This window comes from Harpia harpyja, chromosome 15, assembly GCF_026419915.1.
Source record: "Harpia harpyja isolate bHarHar1 chromosome 15, bHarHar1 primary haplotype, whole genome shotgun sequence".
NCBI lineage: Eukaryota > Metazoa > Chordata > Aves > Accipitriformes > Accipitridae > Harpia > Harpia harpyja.
The window spans coordinates 8,419,324-8,439,273 of record NC_068954.1 but is presented as its reverse complement, the minus strand read 5'-3'; the positions used below and the strand labels follow the sequence as shown (position 1 = coordinate 8,439,273).

Below are 19,950 nucleotides of genomic sequence, written 5' to 3'. Positions count from 1 at the left end.
GTCTGTGTTGAGCCAATCTTACCAACAAAAATATCAGTTGTTTCCTGTTTCTCTACTTCTTTACAAAAAAAAAATGAAAAGTAAAAAGTAAAAATAAAAAACTCTTAATGGGAACCCTGGCACTGTCTGTCTTCTCTGTTCTGCAGAAATGTTGAAGGAGTTGAACCAGCAACGCAGAGCGAAAGAGTTTACAGACCTGAAAATTATTGTTGAAGGCAAAGAGTTTGAAGTCCACCAAAATGTTCTAGCTTCCTGCAGCTTGTATTTCAAGGACCTGATTAAAAGGTTTGCCTTCCTTCCAGCTGTGATCTGCTCTGTTCTTTTGTAGGGAGCATTTGTGTCGCTTTTTTTTCCTCCCCTCTCTTGCAGGTTTATGAAGATTGAATCTCCTGTCACAGAGCCAGTAGCCATTCTTTCCACCTCCTCTGAATGTATTTCCAAACTGAGACTCAGACCCATTTGTTACACATCTGACTCGTACAGTGTAATTATTTCTGATGAGTAGAGGCCAGTTTTGGCCGAAGAAAGTGTTCCACCACTGAGAGATCTAAGATTTAAACTCAACTGCTAATGGTGATTCAGACCACAACTAAAAACTATTGCTGTCGATGTTTTCAAGGGACTCTGTCACATGCGACAAAAGTCTGTCCTTCGGGCTACAATAAGCCATCAGCGTTCTGGTGAGCGATGCTGAGACATCGTGCTAATAAAGCATTTCGAGTATCATAATCCCTTCACCCTGAAATCTTTGTTACATGCTTTTGTGTGGCTTTTATGGGCAAAGGGATTGATATTTTTATTATGTGGGGACTTTCAAAAGAAGAAAAGTCAACTGATTAATTTCTCTAGAAAAGATTGGCAATAAGATGATTTTCTGGTCAAAATATAGCTCAGTCTGCATGTTAGACTAAGGGTAGATTACTCCTACAAACACTCTAGCTTAGGGTAGGTACAATATGTACATTTTCTAAACATCATGTCTCCGCCTTCGCATTTTCCCCCCTCTGTTTCTAGCTGATTGATTCTAAACAGTGCATGATAATCTTTTTTTTCCATTACATTGATTTTTCAATTTGTATGCTTCATATACTCGCATAGGAATAAATTGGTGCTCTCGTATTATTAGTAAGTTAGAGTAGCAAGTAGGGAGAAAAAAACCATGAGGATAACTTTCATTTTTCTCTCAATCATCAGCAAATTAATGCAGCTGCTGATTTTGCCTTGCAGTATTTTCCTGAGCAGACTGAGCCTGGACTGTGCTAAAAAATGGGATTAAAGAACATTTTGCTTGCTTCAAATCCTGTATTTAAATTTTGCCAACTAACACAATAGTGACTGTATTTTATTTCAGGATGGCATATTGGCTGGTATCTGCTTTCAGTGTATTGTGTCCTTTTGCACAAAACTGGTTTTATAATTATGGATATATATTACATTTCTATGATATAACTGTGCTGACTGCCTTATCAATTATTCATAAAAAATATGTTGGCCTAGGAAGCATGTCTTTTCCCCTCTGTAAATCTAATGATTGCTAGCTGTAGCTATGCCAGATCTCTCCTGTCCTTTCTCTTCTGTCTGCTCATTATCATTTAATTGTTAAGGCTACAGTATATGCTTTTTAGGGTGATAAGGAGTAAAGTCTATAGGGAAAGAAAATCTTAGAATCAACTTACAGAAATCCAGTAACTGACTGGCCAAAGACTGTCGTTTGGATTTTGCTGCAAAGACATCTGCTTCTGTGCAGAAGTCACCAGGCAGCATCTATTTCGAGAAGCACACTGAGGAATGTTGCTGCTTTATTATTTAGTTATCAAATAGAGATACACTTTAGACTGAACACTGCTCTGATATGAACTCATTTAAAACAAACAAACAAAAAAACCCCAACCTTTTAAAATGCTCTGAAAAGAGACTATGATAGCAAAACCTTAGATTTCAGCATTTATTGTCTTTCAGCTGCTCACATGCGTTACAAGAAAAAAACAGTGAAAGGTTTAGCCCATTTGCCAACCTCACCACTTTTTGCCTTCTTTCACATCATCATCAGCAATAAATATTCCAGAGGTCAATTTGTGTCCACAGTCAGGTCTCTCCATCCCAGTTGTCTTCCATATATAACCTCAGTGGCACACATGTAACCTTGATGAAGGCTAATGGAGTTGCACAGGTGTATCCAAGGCAAAAATACCTTTATTACTGATGATGATGCTTGAATAAGGAAAAATCCAGCTTGATGTCTAGTTGAGTTTGCAAAACTGTCGGGTGAGAAAAATAAATATTCACCTGTAAACTGAGCAAATGTGTCTTTGCGAGACAATAAACTCAGGGCTATGGGGTGGAATTTCTAAAGACTTGCTTTTTAGAGGATACTTACAGTAGAAAGAGTAGCCGGTTTAGAAGCCCCATGAAGTCAATGAAAGTCAAGGACTCAAGTTGCAAGAGGTACTCAGTATTTTGTAGGTTCATGCCCTTAATAATACAAAATCATTATAGTTCACAGAGTCAGTATGTTTATAAATACAACATGTCTAGAATCCTCTCCTGTTAGCACCTCCTTTGAGATGGTACTTTAAGCTTTATGTGATTTTTATCTTTGTATTATTATAGAAATTAAAACAAGAAATGGCAGTTTTTCTTGAAGAATAAAGGACATCTCTTTATGTTAAGTATGATATAAAGGCCAATTCAGTCAGTGCATGCCAGGGTTAAACTCTAATGCAATTCCAACCGAAGGCACTAATAGGTCACCAGAAACATCAATGAGATGATCTATTCATGAAGGTGCTATGTGCATCCATATAGATATGCAGAAAAAGAATATCTTTCAGAGTATTTACTTCAGCTGTTCTTTGCCACAGGCTAGTTGTTGTTAACCTCATGTTCTGCCATTGATTCCACTGTGTGTTGGAGTTGGTATCTGATGGTAGAATAGCAAGTAGTGTCTCAAAAGAATAAAAGTGAAATGTTCAAAGCCAAATAAAAGAAAATGTTTGATTATCCTCTCCTCAAAAAAAAACCCCAAAACACCAATATAGACAAAAAGCATAATAGAACTAGAGTTATTGCCCCTTTTGAGGAAAGCTATTTGATGAGAATTAGTCATAGCAGGGAAAAAAATATGTTGGTTTTATTGCACTGTAGTGAAAAGATGGTAAACAGGTTTGATTGACCAAAACAATTCTAAACTTATTTACTATTTATGAAACAAATTTGGTAATGAGAGGGCACTTTGAGAAACCCTTAGTTTCTCAGAAAATGGTTAATCCTACAACGTGCTGAGCATTCTGGTCCTCATCCAGAAAATTCTCGTTCCATGTGATTTATCTTCTAAATATATGAGCATGGCCCTTTTGAGGTTGGTTTAGCCCAGTCCTGAGCCTAAGCTCAGCGCCATACCAAGCGCCGTGCTCTTGGAGCAGGTTAACCAGTCCCTGTTAGGAGCTGCACAGCACTCGAGCCTAAGCCAGGACTCAACATTCATCTCCCTCCCAACAGCAGCTGACCATAAAAACCACTCTTAGTCCTTTTCAGTGAAAAGGACTGAAATCTGAAAAGGATTAAGTGTATTGGGAACAGCAGGTGTGAAATGTTCCTGACGTCTGTTCCACTTCACTGTGCCCACGAAGGGAGGAAATTGAGGTGCAGGGGAGGGATGGTGATGTGTGAAGACGGGTGCATGCCCAAGGCTGGTCCCACAGTAGGACATATTGCAACAACCTCAGGGGCTCTGAGGCTGTCGCTAACAACCTCGGGAGCAATTTTATACAATATTGAACATATTTGGGGAGTGCTAGGTTTGCTTAAGTCCTCTTCATAAAATCCCCTTTAAAGTACATTCTTTTCTGTGGTGAATATTCAAGCCTACTTTATGACAGGTATGGGGTTTAGTACTTGGCCTTACTGCTTGCTCCTTCAGGCATAGAGCATATAGAGGAGTTGATGTACTTTATCTGCGCTTGGGGAAATCATGTGGTTAGTCAGCTTCTTCAAACTGTGACCCATACAAGATTACTGCTGTATAGGACTTCAAGAGAAAATGGATGATAAATAGCAGCTGGAATAGGGATCTGTCCTCTAAATACCATCTTACATATTTTGAGTGCACCACCAACTACAGTTGCTTCCAGTCTGCCTGACTTTGGCCTCTAATTTGCACCTATATTTTAGGTACTTAAGAAAGCCTTCCCAAAGCAGGGGCCTAATTTATGGTAGAGGCGATGAAGAGAAGCACCTTGAAGGCTTCCAAAGGAGCTTTTTCTCCTAATTCAGGCACCTATGTGCAGGCAGGTGGGAGATTCCCTCTGGAGCAATGAGAGGTGCTTGTCTCTTGCTGTTAGGCAACCAATATTTAGGCTCAAGGTTGGCATCTAAGGCAGATATAGTCTAACCTCACTTTCTAGACTACTGCTATAGTCTACAGAGAGGGAGACATACCTCTCCAGGAGGCAAGTTCTCTCACCATAAAATAGGTGTCTAAGATACAAGATGAGGAGGAGGCCATCCCTCTTTACTATTAATAAAGAGAGAGCTGAGGTGATTTGCTTAGACTCTAAACTTACGATGGCTGTTACATTGCTTCCTTCAGGGGTCCAGCCTAATCTGGTTATCTAAGCTTCTTCTGCTGTTGTGAGGAAAGACAGGAATGTCTGTAGGGCAATTCATCCCACCTTAAGATAAATAACGTGAATTGCCTTGTGGAAGTGCTCATATTTCTTTGCCCATGGAGAAAGGCCAGTCACCCAGCTCTGATGAGACACCTGAATTGTAGTTGGCTAAAAGTACGTGAATGATTCCTTCCAGAACCCAGTGTTTGTCTGAATGTCACATACATGTGCTTATATATGTACACAGAAAGAATGAAGTAGATCACAATCCATCAAGAAAACCGTATCTAAAATACCCCTCTCTCAGAGCACAGATTTTCTTATTTAATCCAGTCTTGTAGCTACAGCTCCTTGGTTTGGGGAAGGAGAGAAACGAGCTCTGTGTCTTTCTATCATCTGCCCTAGAAGAAATGGTAGAAGATGTGTGTGTTCTGGAAGGAAGGAAGGACGGAATGGAAAATCCCATGAAGAGGCATCATTTTTTCCAGCTGCATTTGGGATAGACAAATACAGCTGCTGGATAGATGGAATGTCTGATATTTCCATAACAAAGAGAGTTCTACCGGAACATTTTAATTTGCTGCTTTCTTCTTCTTAATCCAACCCAAAGTGCTGGAATCTCTACCAAATATGACATAAATAATAGGAAGCACTTGATATAAAAGTCTCTTGCCAAAAGTCTGGCCAAATGGGCAGACTTTAGTTTTATTTCTCTGTGGTCAGTTACAGTTTTATTTTTCTGTGGTCAGTTAGTGGTAAAGATACACACTATAAGTGGTAAAGATATACACTATAAGCTTTATCTTTTCAAGATTTTATTTTAATGATAATTTCTAATTTTGAAGTCACCCTGTCTGCCTAATTCCACTAGAACAGAGCAGTAAGTCACATACACAGATTCGGTGACAAGAAGCAAGTATTTTTGATGCAGTGTAATCTGGCAATGCTATGTTCATCCTTCTTTTCCTAAGGAGCAGAGCCAGTGACTTCATGGCCAAATGGCTTTTCCACGATACCTTGCCTCTTTTTGCAAGCGTTTAGACTTTTTATTTTTTATTTTTTTCTAAAATAGCGTTGTATATACTCTCCTAGGGCTTGAAGGCGGGGCAGGAAGGCAGGAGAAGTAAAGCATTTAGGGTGAGAGGACCAAATTCCTTTTGCTTTACACCTACACTGAAGACAGAGATGTCATTCTGCATTTTACACCATTGTGTGGAAAGCCAGCATTTGGATGCAAGACAGAGAAACCTGCCGCTATCCATCTGAAACAGTCTGACAAAACTGCAGAAGCATTTAGGTGTCTGGAAAACAGACTGTCTGGTTTGTGTTTACGTTGTAAAAAGCCCAAAATGAGAAATAGCAGATGAAAGAAAAATCTACTCTTGGTGACCCGTTCGTGTTTTCCTACTTATTAAGAACCTTGCTTTTAACTCCGGGAGAGGAGCAGGCAGCATTTCTACATCTGCATGCTTCAGCTCCATTGTAGAACAGAATGAATGTGGAAACAAATTATAACATTTCTTTGAAAACAGAGAAATAGGGAGTTAAAAATATGATGTTTGTTTCAGGTGCCAGGAGGGATATATTGTGCCTAGACAGACAGCACCAGTGGTTTCTGTTAAACCATTTAAAGGAATCTATGAGAACGGAAGGTTCACGGGAGTATAAAATATTCTTCACCCTTTACTGCCAGGGTGCAGGTGTAAATTATGCTATGGATGACATTTTTCTCTTAAATGAGGGACTGATAATTGCTGTGTGTTGGGCGCAAAATCTTGGCACGGGAAGCAGCTTTCTGCTTTCGGTGGCCCCTTTCCATGAGCGCGCTTCACTTGCTCTGCCTGGCCAAGCAGCCGCACTCCCGCCCGCCTGTCGGAGCTGCCTGCTGGGTTTCAAATTTTGCAGCTGCCAGGCCTTGGAAAACATGTTTTCATCATGCAAAAATGTATGGTCTTCTACGTAAATGAATTGCAGCTTACAAATATTCAGCGGTGTTGCTGGGCTGCCAGGCTAAGGAACTGCCACCAAACCTGTAGCAGGCATTGCAGCCCGACTATTTCCAGCCTGGCGAGCGTGGCCATGGATTAGGAGGGTGAGTGGCTTGGGCTGCAAGCTGCTCTGAAAGGAGGGACAGATCTATGTGCCCTGCCCTGAAGAGAAACTGTGGCAAGGAGGACAGAAAGGCTTCTTTTCAAGCCTCGAGGTGCAGCTTGCAGAGGCACCGAGCAGAATCACTTAACCTCTCGCTCCTCTCCCTCAGTGACAGCATCTCAATTTACTGTAGTTTGGGCCTCTTGCTCACATAATTTCTGGACACAACTACAAATCCTGCAAATCTTATCCAAGGAATGACAGACTAATCACCTCTCTTGCTCCGGCTAGACCTCTCTGCAAGCCATGCAGCTGTCATACAACCACTCCTAAGATGCCGGTGCGGGTGACCTACCTATATTTACTTAGGTCTCACAGCCCTGTCTAGGCTTGGCTGTGTTGAAATTTAGGGGCGAAAGGGAACAGTTATCTAACAAGGTGCAGTTCAAGCTAAATAGATCAAAGACAACAAAAAAAACTTCCACAGCGTAGAAACCAGAGCTGTGTTCTTGAAAGCTGTCATTTTGGGGCCACTTCCAAAAGCCAATCTTGCCCTAAAACGAGGGTAATCAAATCTCCGACTCCAGCATGCTCACAGGTAGCTCCAGGGATCAGCAGTTCACTTCCTTTCATTTAAATCATCAAGGATTAGCCACTGCCAGATTGGGATAATGAATTTGAATTAATATGACCAGGTTATGATCATATCAGATAACGATCCCTTCTTTTTCCTTGCATAGTGCTAAGCTTCAGTGACAGAAATACTCCGAGCAGTTCTGCGGGGTGGTGTGGGCAGGGATTGATGGGGTGAGAAGAGCTACCTGCCTTTTCCCACATGTACTGTGGCTATAGGTGATGCGATACATTACCTTTCATTGATGTCCAGAGCACAGGCTGGCTCTACGTATACCATAGAAAAGCACTAATACCCTGTAGCTGAGTGAGAAAGAACCAGTGCCTGACAGAATTAATTCTAATTACTGAAATGCTGATTGGGATCTTTGGACACTACCATAATCATAGTAGTAGTAATAAATAATAATTGTGGTTATCATTATTTTATTACTGTTTTCCCTCTAGACATTGCAATGATGAGAAAGAGCCTTGGATAGACTTACCTACATAATTACTTGTATAAATTTTGCCACATTCCTAAGAATCAGATTTATTAGTTGCATAATGCCAGCTCTCTGCTAAGCTGGTTTTTGATAGTGTAATAAATATCATTAAAACAAATCAGATAGGAGTTGGTTAAGGGGCTGAGCTTTAAGTTTGATGAGAATAAATTTTTTATTCTGTCATTTCATTTTTAATCTTCCTTCCCATATAATCCACCAAAACTTGCTTGCATCTTTTATTTACCTTTAGCAAATAGTAGCTCTCACTCCAGGATATTTTGCCACATATTTGCTGAATTAGGCTGCCAGTGATACTTGCAAACAAGTTAGATCCTGCACTGTTAATAAGTTGTCCCATTTTTTTAACTTCTCCACTAGTACCGTGTGAGATTCAGCTTATTCTCAGTCCCTAGCAAAAGTATAGGTCGAAATGCTGTTCTTCCAAGGGCACTCACTATTCACTTCTTCATTCACTTGCTAGTCGTTTAAGCCAGCATCTTCAAACTCGTCATCTTCTTTCTTAAATCTCAGCAGGGAGGCAGATTTGTGCCTCCGACTGTGATCTCCGACACTATAGCGTTACAGGCTGCCGCTGATCCTGCGCCTTTAGAAATAGTCTTGACCGAGCAATTAGATTGTGTTCCGTCAGTGAATAGCATTAAGGGTATGTAGGAGACGTGGCTCTTTTGTTTGTTTTATTTTATTCTGGCCGTGTTGCCCGTGAACAAAAGCATTTGCTGTTAATCCCGTTGCTCGACTTGGTTTCTAATGATCATTTCTGTGATGGTGAATTAGTAGGAGCTGCTAGTGCATGCCCGAGCTCACAGCCATTAATTTTCCTGATTTTCTTCTGATAGAGCAGGTGCACACTGGCAGCGTTTGACCCTAATAAGTTACACTAGTCTTGCCAAATTTTGTTTGCCTGGAACAAGGAACATTATTTGTATCAACATCCTGGTAAAAAGTGAGCAAATGGATTTGTTGGTCAGGTAAATTTTCATGACAAATTTGCAAGCCTGTGTTTAAACAATGTAATTTATTTAATCTTGTGATTTTACTAGTTCTTTATTGTAATCATACAATAGCACCATTACAGTATATGTTTTCTTCTCTCATGAGACAGATGGATAGTGGCTGAGGCTCAAAGATAATATTTATCTACAAGATAGTATAACAAAGGCAGAGATTTGCAAGTTAATACATTTTGAGCTGATAAAATAATTCCAAAGGAAAAGCGATGCTAGGGTGTAATTTATTTTTTTTTAAATCCTATTTAATAGAACATTCAGTGCCTTATAACATACATATTGCAATGATGTTGCTCTATAAATGTCCCTTCCTGTCATCATTTACATGACTGATTACCTTGCAGCTGCATAAACTTGAATAACTCAGAAAATAACCTGTTACCTCAGTATGCACATGCATCTTGGTGCGTGTGTCGTGGAAATGTATGTTGGTATGTTTGGGCATCTATGCTTTTATACCTCATGAGCATGTAATTATGATAAATCAAGGTCTTCAGTACAAAATACGACTTTCTATGTAGAGTGCCGTGTCTGTTCTGTTCGTAGCTGAAGGTTGGCTATAATATAATGAAGTTTCTTTGTTGCTTCTCCCAAGATAAATAGACACGTGGGTTTTGAACCATTAATAACTCTGAAGATGATGAGAAGTCAAATAGTGGACAGTTAAGGTGCAGCAACATTGCACTCTCTTCTTTGCCTGGAGTTTCAATGCTTTAAGGATTATGTTCCACAGTAAACAGGATGTTCAGTCTAAATTGTATAGACTTGAACGGGAGTTTCTAATGAGGACACAGCTAACAGACTCTTAAGCTTCATGAGAAGCTGCCTATCCCAGACTGGAGTCCTTTCTTTGGTAATCAAAATAATTTGACAGAGATAAAAAGACGTAGTTTCTCTTCATTTAAGTGCTTCATCTTACATAAAAATGTTGGATTTCCTGTTTTCTGGAGACCAAAACACTGTCCAGGGAGCAAAGCAATTTGGTTTGATTTTTTTTTTTGTCCCATCTATCTTGGTGGCAAATATTTTGCTCTAGTGGAATGGGAACACAATTACTGTAGGGTAAACATTTATGTTCCTAATTATGAAAGCAAGCCAGCAAGATCAGCATGTTGAGCTGATGGGGCAGATCCTGGGAGGGCGCGAGGTGAAAAGGCCAGCAGGCAGCTGGCCAGTGGGACAGGCCGTTGCTTTGGTCCATGCAGGGAGGGACCAACCCCAAAATATGGGCTTCAGATGCTTCAGTCCAGGGTGGAGCTGGAGCTCCTACCCGTGTGCCGGCAGTCCCATAGCCTCCTGTTAGCTCAAACATGTGCTTTTAGTGGAGGATATTCAGATTCCTGAGTTGTGTGAGATCCTGAGCAATAGATAGTCAAAGATAGCAATTTTTTTTTATTACACTACCAGAATTGGTATGTTTTCCTATTTCTTAAAAATAAATTCTGAGTGTAATATGAACAAAATTGAGGCTATATTATGGAGCTAGCTCTTTGCCGTTGTCTCCTGCTGGGAGAAGCAGGTAATGGTGGTAGGCTCTCTGTTCACAAGCAGAAGTGATGGACCTCGGAGGGGCAGAAAGAAAAAGACATGCATAAGTCCCATGTGTTCAGGGAAAGATCACAAATGATAATTCTGAATATGTCTTTATTTTAAAAGATAATTATTTATTTCAGTGCCCTTTTGGAGCACAAAGCTTAAATATACATCATACCTTTGAATCTATGGCACAGTGAGTCATATGGCTTCGAATATAAATAGGTGTCACAAACTCTGTCAGTCCTCCTGTTCCCAGCCAGGCAGCCTGGGAGGAAGCTGAACCAACTGTTCCTAGGCAGTAATGTACATTTACATAAAATGTTTCACATTTTTCATGTTTATTCCGTGCAGATGGCTCCATTTTGAACATCCAGAATTTGTTTTGACTTTGTGACTATAGCTTGTAAACACAGAGTTGGCTGGCATCTGTACTGGGTATAGGTAGCTTTTCGTATTTGATCTAAAATTGAGTGGGGCTGTAGCCAAACCATTAGTCAGTCAAAATAATGTCGCAAGCCGGTTAAAGGCAGCATATCCAAACCACAAGGGAAGCCTGAATTAGAGGCGGTAGCACTGTCCATAAATTGACAAATTGATGCGCTAGCGGTGTTTCACTTACACAGCTACTTTAGCCAGACTCTAAATGTGGCTTTGCAAATCAAGGCATCTCACTATTAAATGTTTTGAACTGAATCACAGTTACATTCTGTTACGTGAATGTGTTGATACGAATAATGCAAGGAAAATGCATAGATAAACATATTTATAACTCAAGATGCAGAAAACTCAGTTGCATCGCTATTAAGCATGAAAACACTAGTGCTGATTCTTGTCTGTGTGTATTATATGTATGGAAGTTATTTTCAAGGACAAATTAATACCAAAAATGTAAAGTTCTCTACTTTTCCTTTTGTCAGTTCCACTCCTAAGTCTTACAGATGAGGTTGTAGGGTTATTTTTCCTGCTATCAGTATTTAAACGTTTTAGCTCTTTTCTGTATATTAGTTAACAGAAAGGGACACCAATTTTGATTTGTTATTTGAGAGTGTAGTCGAGCCATCTTTTGCTTTAAAAGGTTCCCTGTGCCTTTGTCTTCTCTAGTTTAAGTAATTAAGTTGAAGGATAAGTAGCCAGAGTATGTTCAAAGGCCTTGGCTTTATTTTGTTAGACCTAATTATTCCAGACAATACAAAATATTTTTCAGTAACTCCCCCCTTACCCATTCAGAGTGTATCTGTGCTTCCTGCTTATCTGTGGGTTCAGTTCTGCTTGCACATTGCTCAGGTCTATCACCTTGCTGGAGAAATACATGATTTGTAAATCTGAAAGAATTCCCCAACAGCAACCATAAAATTAAGCTGTTAAAGAGCTCTTGGAGCTTGTTTAAATGTAGACCTAAACAAACCTCTTTGCTGTTTAGCTCAAGATAAATCTTTTTAAAAGTCCTGTTCTAAATCACTTCCCAATTTTAATGAGTTTATATATCAGCCTTTGCCAGATTTTTACTGTAGCTATTCTCCAAGATTACAGCCATGATAAAGTAAGGACTAAAATTGTTTATTATATATTATTCTTCAGAAGCAAAACATTTTCCCCCAGAGGCTGTTGGGAGAGCTATTGATTTTCTGCCACAATGTGAAATGTGTGACCTTTATAATATGAGCAATGATTACAAGGCCAATAAAATGACATCATTCTGTTTAAACTTTAGAGTTCGCAGGGCAAATAGCAGAATGTGCCACATTTAATGATGTCCACGGACGATAAGTGTACATTGCCTGGCTTCAAGTGAGACTGAAACACGAAGCAGGCAGGCTCTCCAGCCCCAGAATACCCCCTGTTTGTGCCAGGAGTGGGTGGACAAGAGTGTACGTACCAGATGATAGAGCTGTGTCTTTTCCCAGCTCTTAAGGCAAGAAGTCAGTGCTTTTCTGAGAGCAGACTTTTCTAAATGTTTGCATCTACTGATGCCACTGACAAAACTCCTCCTGATGTGATACAGGATGAGATATTTGGGGCACAGCTGTATACATCCATACAGATTTTCCCCAATGCACTGCATATGCATTTACAGGACTAAATTCTATTTTTGTAATACAGCTTTAGCCACTTCATTGCAGTTCCTCTAGAGCAGCTGAGAGAAGGCTCCATCGCAAATAGATGAAGTATAACCACACAGAGCATATTGATATTCTAATATGTGTGAAAACAAGGAACACAGAAAGCTTTAGTCATGCTTGGAGGGGAATGCCACAACCTGATTCAATGAAATCATTCCGAGAAGAAATCTATGGAATTTCCTACTTCAGTCACATCAGTCTGCTTCGCCACCTTCTTTTCTTCTCTTCCTTCAAACGCTCATTTTTGATCCGTTAGGACGTGCTTCAACCAATTCCCTGTCCAGTCTCCAGCCCATACCAAGCCAGATCCCTAGCATGGAAACCACAGTAGCTGTGATTTCCCTGTGCAGGCTGAACCAAGCCTGCGCTCACTATTTGGTCCAGCTAAACGTGGAGCTGAAGTGCTCATTGCTTAGAAAGAGCAAGCAAAGCAGCACAACACATTCAAGGCATCGCAGAGGAAGGAATAGGGATAATTTTCTTTCCCATTTCTGGCTCATTGTATAATATCAATAATCTCTGTAGCTTTGTATTATACTTGCCGTAAGTGGCTCTGGTGATTGATTAAACACCTTAGCTTTTCTTTGGCATTTAATCAATTGCAGCAGCAGTTTATTGCTTGGTGTATTACAAAGTAAAAGAGATTATTACTTAATTATTCTGAAAAATAGCAGCTTGCAGTTGTTGCTAACATGGGTATGTGTCTATGCTGACATTGGTGTCACATCATCCTTTCCTTTGTGCCTCCTGGTCTCTGCACTGGGTGAGAGCATGCAATTCCCGATGGGTCATTCACAATCATTCCCGTAGCCATCGCCAGCACAGTGCAATTAGTGGCATTAAATAAATAATTGCTTACGATGGGGCTTCCCACAGTGCAAAGAACCCAATTCTGTCGCTTGCTGGGTACCTCCAAATCTCACTTAAATTTTAGGCAATGTCCTTATTAACCAGCCCACGTGAATATGAACTCACTGTCAGGTACAAACCGCTTCTGGAAACAATTCAGCAAGAATTACATTGGTATCAGGAGGCATTTTGATAGCCCACGGTGCAGCACCGGATGTGTGCACAACTGGAGATAAATCAGATATGAGGCATGTTATTGGTATGAGAGTGCAAGAAAGAAAAAAAATAACATTTTGTGACATCCTCTTGAGAATCTAGGAAATGGCAGCTCTTCTGTTTTGACATCTGAGGTTTTCTGCCTCGACTGCAAAATTGAATCCGTATGCAAGAGTTCAGAAAGAATATTGTGGTGTGATAAAGCATAAAGATTCAGGGTAGCGTACACATCTGTGCATGTAGGGGTACCACAGGTATTGTGATCAGTATGTATTCTTACCAATCTGCTTGTGGAATAGGATGTAACCCATCTGTATTCCCATGCAAAGGGATAGTCCAAAATTTAGAATTAAAAAATGGGGTTTAGTTCCTTGCTTTGCCCCTGACTTTCTCTATGATCATAGGCAAGTGATTTTGTCTCCTTGTGCCTGTTTCCTTTTGTGAATGGGAGTAACCGTTGTTCATTACCTTAGAGAAGCATATGAAATTAAGGACTGCTAGCTGCTCCTCCACTGTGGTAATAGACACCATCTAAATACTTACTGGAAAAATGAAACCTCTTCAAAACTTTGATCCTGCAAAGACTTGTATGAATTAAAGCTGTGCCCTTGATTTGAACAGGGCTAGTTAATGGAAGACCAGTGACAAAGCATCCACTGCAAGTTTTAAGCATTTCCCCAAATGATTTTAGGGGTTATTGGGGTGGGTGGGGTGGGGTGTCATGAGGGAAGAAAACTGAACCTCGTATGTTGTTTATTTTTCCTCCATTATGGTAGTAGAGGTCTGACCATCACCTTTCTAGGCAGCTTTGTGAATCCAAAAGGTTGGTAGTGCTCTTGCTCATGCTTAAAGCTGGCATTGCCTGTGAGTAGTGATGCTTTGGCCAGTCCATATAAGTCACGCAGCATCGTATGCCGGTTTTGTGTCAATCGTGCAACGGCTTTTGCAAGTACTCTAGCAGAATTGGAGCGAGCAGACGTTGACTGTCCAGTGACTAGGAGAAGTTCATGTTTCTTTGAGAAGGTGCTGGATGGTCCTAACCATTAAAAGAGTTTATTTTCTTACTCCAACAGATTTCCCCTCCCCTCCTTGATGTTACCAAATTTATCATCACTTTTGTCTTTCAGGTGTAACCTGTCTTTAGTGTTGCAGACACATCAGCCAACCATGCATTAAGAACTGGGCCCTTACTTTAATTCAGTATAATTTTCTTTTTGTCCAATAATTTCACAAGCGCTAATCCACACTTCAAATGCAGGAGATACTTTGATCCCCAAATTGTTCAGCACTTCATGCAGGAAAAACCGTAGGCCACAGTCATGAAACTCCTAGAGGATGGCTGCTGGCTTCCTGTGGCAGAGCTGGTTGTTGTTTTCCCCCCTCTCCCTTCTTTGCTCTAACCATTTTGTCTGTCTATCTTGTCTTGTATTCAGTTTTCAAAGCAATTGCCATGAAGGGCTTCCTTTTTTTAGTGCCTAAAAGGGAACAATAGATTTTTAGAATAAGCATATATATATTTTTTATATGACCGTCTGTATATGCATAGCATATCTGTCATATCTATACTTTAATATAACATGCTGAGAAGTTCAAGCTAAACAAATTAATATTTATTATTATTATTTTTTATGAAAAGGTCTTTAAATGTATCCTTAAATGCACATGACATTTAAAATTATTCCAGTGCTGGATTCCTGAAAAAGTAGATGACCTTTTCTCTTGAAATTGGAGAGTTTTTTCCTTAACAGTTACATTATGCACAGAAGATGAGATGTTAACCAAGATGTTAAAATGTATTGTTTCCCTTTGAAAGCTAATCCTGTTCCTCATTTTCATTAATGTTGGCTCATTCATCTTTCTTTTTCTTTCTTTCCTTTCCTTTCCTTTTCTTTTGCAACTGTTTTTGCATGAAAATGCAAGTAGAAATAAACAGATTTTTGGTAAGACTTGCTTTAAGACTCTTCTCTTTCAGATCCAGTTAAAGTTTTTAAGTTCAGTTATTTTAAAATTCATATTCTTCAGTTCCGTAAACAAAAATAATGGAGAAATATAATGAGGTGCAAAGCGATTTTCTAGCCCTCACTAATCAATAAATACCAACAAAATGGGGATGGTGTAATGTCCATAATTTAATTGTCTGCTGTTACCAGGTCACCACGAGACAGTAGCAGAAGCGGGGAGAAGCTGGAATTGGCCATGTCCAACCTCACTGCGGATGTCCTGGAATTACTCCTGGAGTTTGTTTATACAGGTTCTTTGATCATAGATTCAGCCAATGCAAAAACCCTACTGGAAGCTGCCAGCAAGTTCCAGTTTCATACTTTCTGTAAAGTCTGCGTTTCATTTCTAGGTAAGAATCACTCCATCTAGTGAGGTTTTAAGATCTCATTTTAAGGTTTGCAAGTCTTCCTTCTAACAAGTTTTAAAAGATAATTAGGAAACCCAAGATAAAATATAATAAAATTAAAAAAAAAAAAAAGTATTTGGGTTGAGATTTGAATTCAAAGTGCTGACACAGTGGTCAGTGGAAAATGATCTAAAGAAGTGTAGCCTGTTGTTTGAGTGGCAACTGCTTTCACATCTCGGATAGACTTTTTTCTTGAATCTTGGTTCATACTTGGTATGATGACATTTTGTTTCCCAGAGGTTGATCACTGCACAGGTACCAGGCTGTAACGCAGAGGTTGCTTATAACTGTAACAGCAAATGTTGGGTGCTACAGCAGGCCAGCTTGGTCAAGCACTGAAAGAGTTGCAGGTGGACTCCCACAGAGTAGTCAGGATCTGCAATTGTCTTGCATCCATGAGAAAATCTTTCACGTGTCCAGTGTTCTTGTAAACAAGATCTGGTTGAACTACTCCAGGTTGAATGTTCACAGGGTTTGTTCTTTCATACAGGGTTATGGTCTGATGGATATGTGTCATCACAAATGCTGGATGGGAATGAAAGGCTGCTGTGCTCTCCCTTGGTAACTGGTGTGCCCTGTGTGCATGGGGAGCATTTGCCCCAGCGAGGGTGTTCGGATCAACATCAGCACCACTGCCTCTGGCCATCCTCTCATGGCCACATGAAAAGCCCATTCTTCCTGTCCAGAGCATCATGTCATGCTGCTCCTTGCATTTTCTGTATGTTTTCCAACATAGACTATTTCAAACCAGTCCAAGGTGGCCAGCTCAGTTAACTAAGCTTTACTGGTCTGAACTGGAGCCATCCAGCCCCGTTTCTGTCATGGCAGAAGAGGAGCCAGAACTGGTGCTCAAATGAAACACATGTTGGTTTAAATTCCTGACTGTATCATATGCCACTCCTTCACTAACATGTCTATAATATCAGTTAATGAGACAGTAATAATTTACAAATTATTAACACAAACTTATTAACACAAAAAGTGTGAGCTTGATCTTATATGACTTACTTCCCATGTTCAAGTTCCAATATCTTTTTTGGACATCTGGTTTCTATTCAGGCTCCCTCAACTTGCTATGAAAGATGTCGTTCTCTCTGGACCCCAAATATATCTATAACCCACATGAACTATAGGTTCTTCTTGGCCAGTTCTCACTTAAAATTGACATCTAGAATTACAGAGCCTGGAAGATGGGAGTTTAGAAAATGTTGCAGTCATTAAAAAAAAAAACAAAAAAACAAACTCAAATGAGTCCAGTTTACTGCTGTGTTAATTTTCACTGCTAAGCTGACCTGCTGGCAAGATGAGTGGTGTGACTAGGCTGGCACAATGCAGGCATCAGTAAAGAATCTGTGGTATTGTATTCTTCTCTTCTTTCCAGCTTTTTATATGTCACTTGTTTAAAAGCCTGTTCTCAAATAAGTGGGTAATGGGGAAATGAAGTCTATGCTTTGCAATCCTGCTGTGTTGGTTGTGCAGCTTGAGTGAGGGCTCTGGCTCTGGCATTGCTTTCCCCCAGCTTCCCTTCATCACCTTTTAAAGTGATTAGATCTTAGGACCTTTCCAGGAACAGATATGTTTAAGTTGCGCTATCTCTAAAGATTCAGCCAGAAAAGCAAAATACATTTATTTCACTAAATCAATGTGAGATTTCTCTTTTCCGATAGTTAATATTTGAATGCAGTGAACCATGTTATGGTATGAAATAGTAGGTTGGTTATAAGTTCAGTGATATATGGGGAGTCGCTGGAATTTTGTATTCTCATTTGGAGAATTCATGGGGTGTAATTGCTTATTTTTATTTATAGCTGTGACTGGATTGCTCTACAGAGATAGCAGAGCATTTGCCATCTAAAAAGTTGAAGGAAAAGCATTTTTTCTTCTCTGTGGCTGTGTTTTTTCCTTTTATCCCAGCCACCTCTGCTCCCCACAAAGCAAAAATATGGTAAAAACCAGGTTTTTTCCCAGGGTTTCTGGAGGATTTACCAGTATAAACAGTGATTCTTTCCCATCAGTGGCCATGTCTAAATAGTGAGAGAAGCGGAGGGAAGTCCAAAGAGGCCCAAGGAAGTAAAAGCCCCAAATTAAGAGGTCTGTTCAGCACATCACAGCACCATCTCGGGGGAAATTCAGGTCATCCTTTTTTAGCCATGAAGCTCCAGCAGAGTCCTAACTGGTTGATGTCCAGGCAGCTCTTGTGTCTCTGTCCTGGGCCTCTCAGCAGCACTGGGGAGAGGCACCCCAAATCTACTTGCACTTTCTGGTGGAAACATGCTGCAAATGTGTCAGGAAAATTGTTTCATTTCAATGGGAGATTTCTTAACCAGCTTCACTGGGCTAATTATAGCCATGTTCTCTCTCTCCCCCACATGCTGTCTCCTCTGCTTTTGTCTAGACCATGAGAAATTGCAACAGTTCTGTGCTGACTGATGCAATGATGCTGACAAGTTCGTGCAGGCGCCATATGATAACTGGGCAAATGTTTGCAAACTGGTCAGGACATCACAGGTATCTCCTCCATCCATATGGCTGAAGACTTGAGGGGTTTTTTCTTTTTTTTTTCATATTTGTTTTACTACACTATCATCACAGTCATGTCTCAAGTCAGATTTCAGGTGATTCATCAGTATCACCGTTTGGGTCCGTGATGCAGGGACCACCATCACAGGAGTGAACAAATTCTGAGCTTGTACTTCAGCCAGCTGCTGCTAAAATAAAAATATTCTTCCTTAAGTCTAAAGAAGTTGCTGGAACCTGTTAGATTCACGGAGCAGAAAAGGAAAGAGCAGGAGCTCTGAATTTTCTTAGTCTCCTGGGCAAAAGGTACAAAGACAAAGTTTGCAAAGAGTATGAGAGGGAGCTATGAGAAAAACTGAACAATGGACCAGTGGTGAGACCTGCATGAATAGGCATATGCAGGTGAGGAAAGAAGAGACCTTTATGGTCCTTATGAATTTGAGAGAAAGTATTATGGGTAATATTTTGTTCATCCAGCTGGAGAACCACACTGTCCAGCACTGGAGAAAATGAAGCTTCAACCATATCCGGAGATGAGAGAAATGAGGAACAGTCTCACAGGGGAAGTGAAATCTTTTGGATGACGAATACATCTGGAAGTCTTCCACTTATGTCCCATCTTCACATGCTTTTGACACTAGTAGGAATACCTGAGGAATAAGATCCCCGTCAGAATGTACACAGAGTATGATGAGGAAATGCATGTTTTATGCTAATTTTAGTGATATCCAAGTCATCATCTAGAAAGCATCTCTAAGTGAAAATACAGTGCTTAATGCACACAGAGGGGGCTTACATCAACCACTGAGCTTCCGTCGTACTGTTACCGCAATCTCACTGACTAATCCTTCCTACATACCATCTATCTCTGACTTTATCTCAAGATGTCCCACTCCCAGAAGTGCAGTCTTAGCAGTCTGCCTGGCTGATTATCTCATGATGACTTTGCACAGGATCTCATTCCAAAATCACTTCTAACACAAGTGGAGAATACCAGCTGCTGATCTGCAATATTGTGACATACATAGAAACAAATATGCTATCCAGCACTGTCTCAAACCAGTGAGAGCCTACTAGATTACATCCAGTATCCTTAAAGTCCACTCATGAGCCTGTTATGAACTGTCCTTGAGCATTGGGAGTAGCTTACTAGTCAGCAGTCATGTTCTGAATGGACACAAGGTGAGGTGAAACTCCCCAAAAATGTGTTGTTACAAGTCCAGTGTCGCTGTGGCAAAACCAGCAATCATTGTAAACATGTCGGCATCCAAAGGAAAAGGGCTCAGGAGCAGATTGAGCAGAACTGGTCCTTAGCTGTCTTTGTCATGTCGGCAGCCAGAAGTACCCCCACACTGCAGTCACTTGGGGCAGGCTATATTATATAGCAGAAGTCCATAACTAAGTAGTCATGTAGGCTCCCTTTATAGTCAGCGAAGAGTAACAGGCATTGGTAGGGCACCG

At 40.3% G+C, this 19,950-nt stretch overlaps 1 protein-coding gene across 5 annotated transcripts in view; it reads left to right on the top strand.

The window, feature by feature from the left end:
• The window catches only part of KLHL29 (kelch like family member 29), a 408,889-nt gene that overhangs the window by 332,913 nt on the left and 56,026 nt on the right, over positions 1 to 19,950 (top strand). For all 5 annotated transcript variants that reach the window (XM_052809692.1, XM_052809690.1, XM_052809687.1 and 2 more), the window contains 2 exons: positions 147 to 285; positions 15,716 to 15,915. In XM_052809692.1, the coding sequence (XP_052665652.1) occupies positions 147 to 285; positions 15,716 to 15,915 (339 nt within the window). The remainder of the gene's footprint in view (positions 1 to 146; positions 286 to 15,715; positions 15,916 to 19,950) is intronic.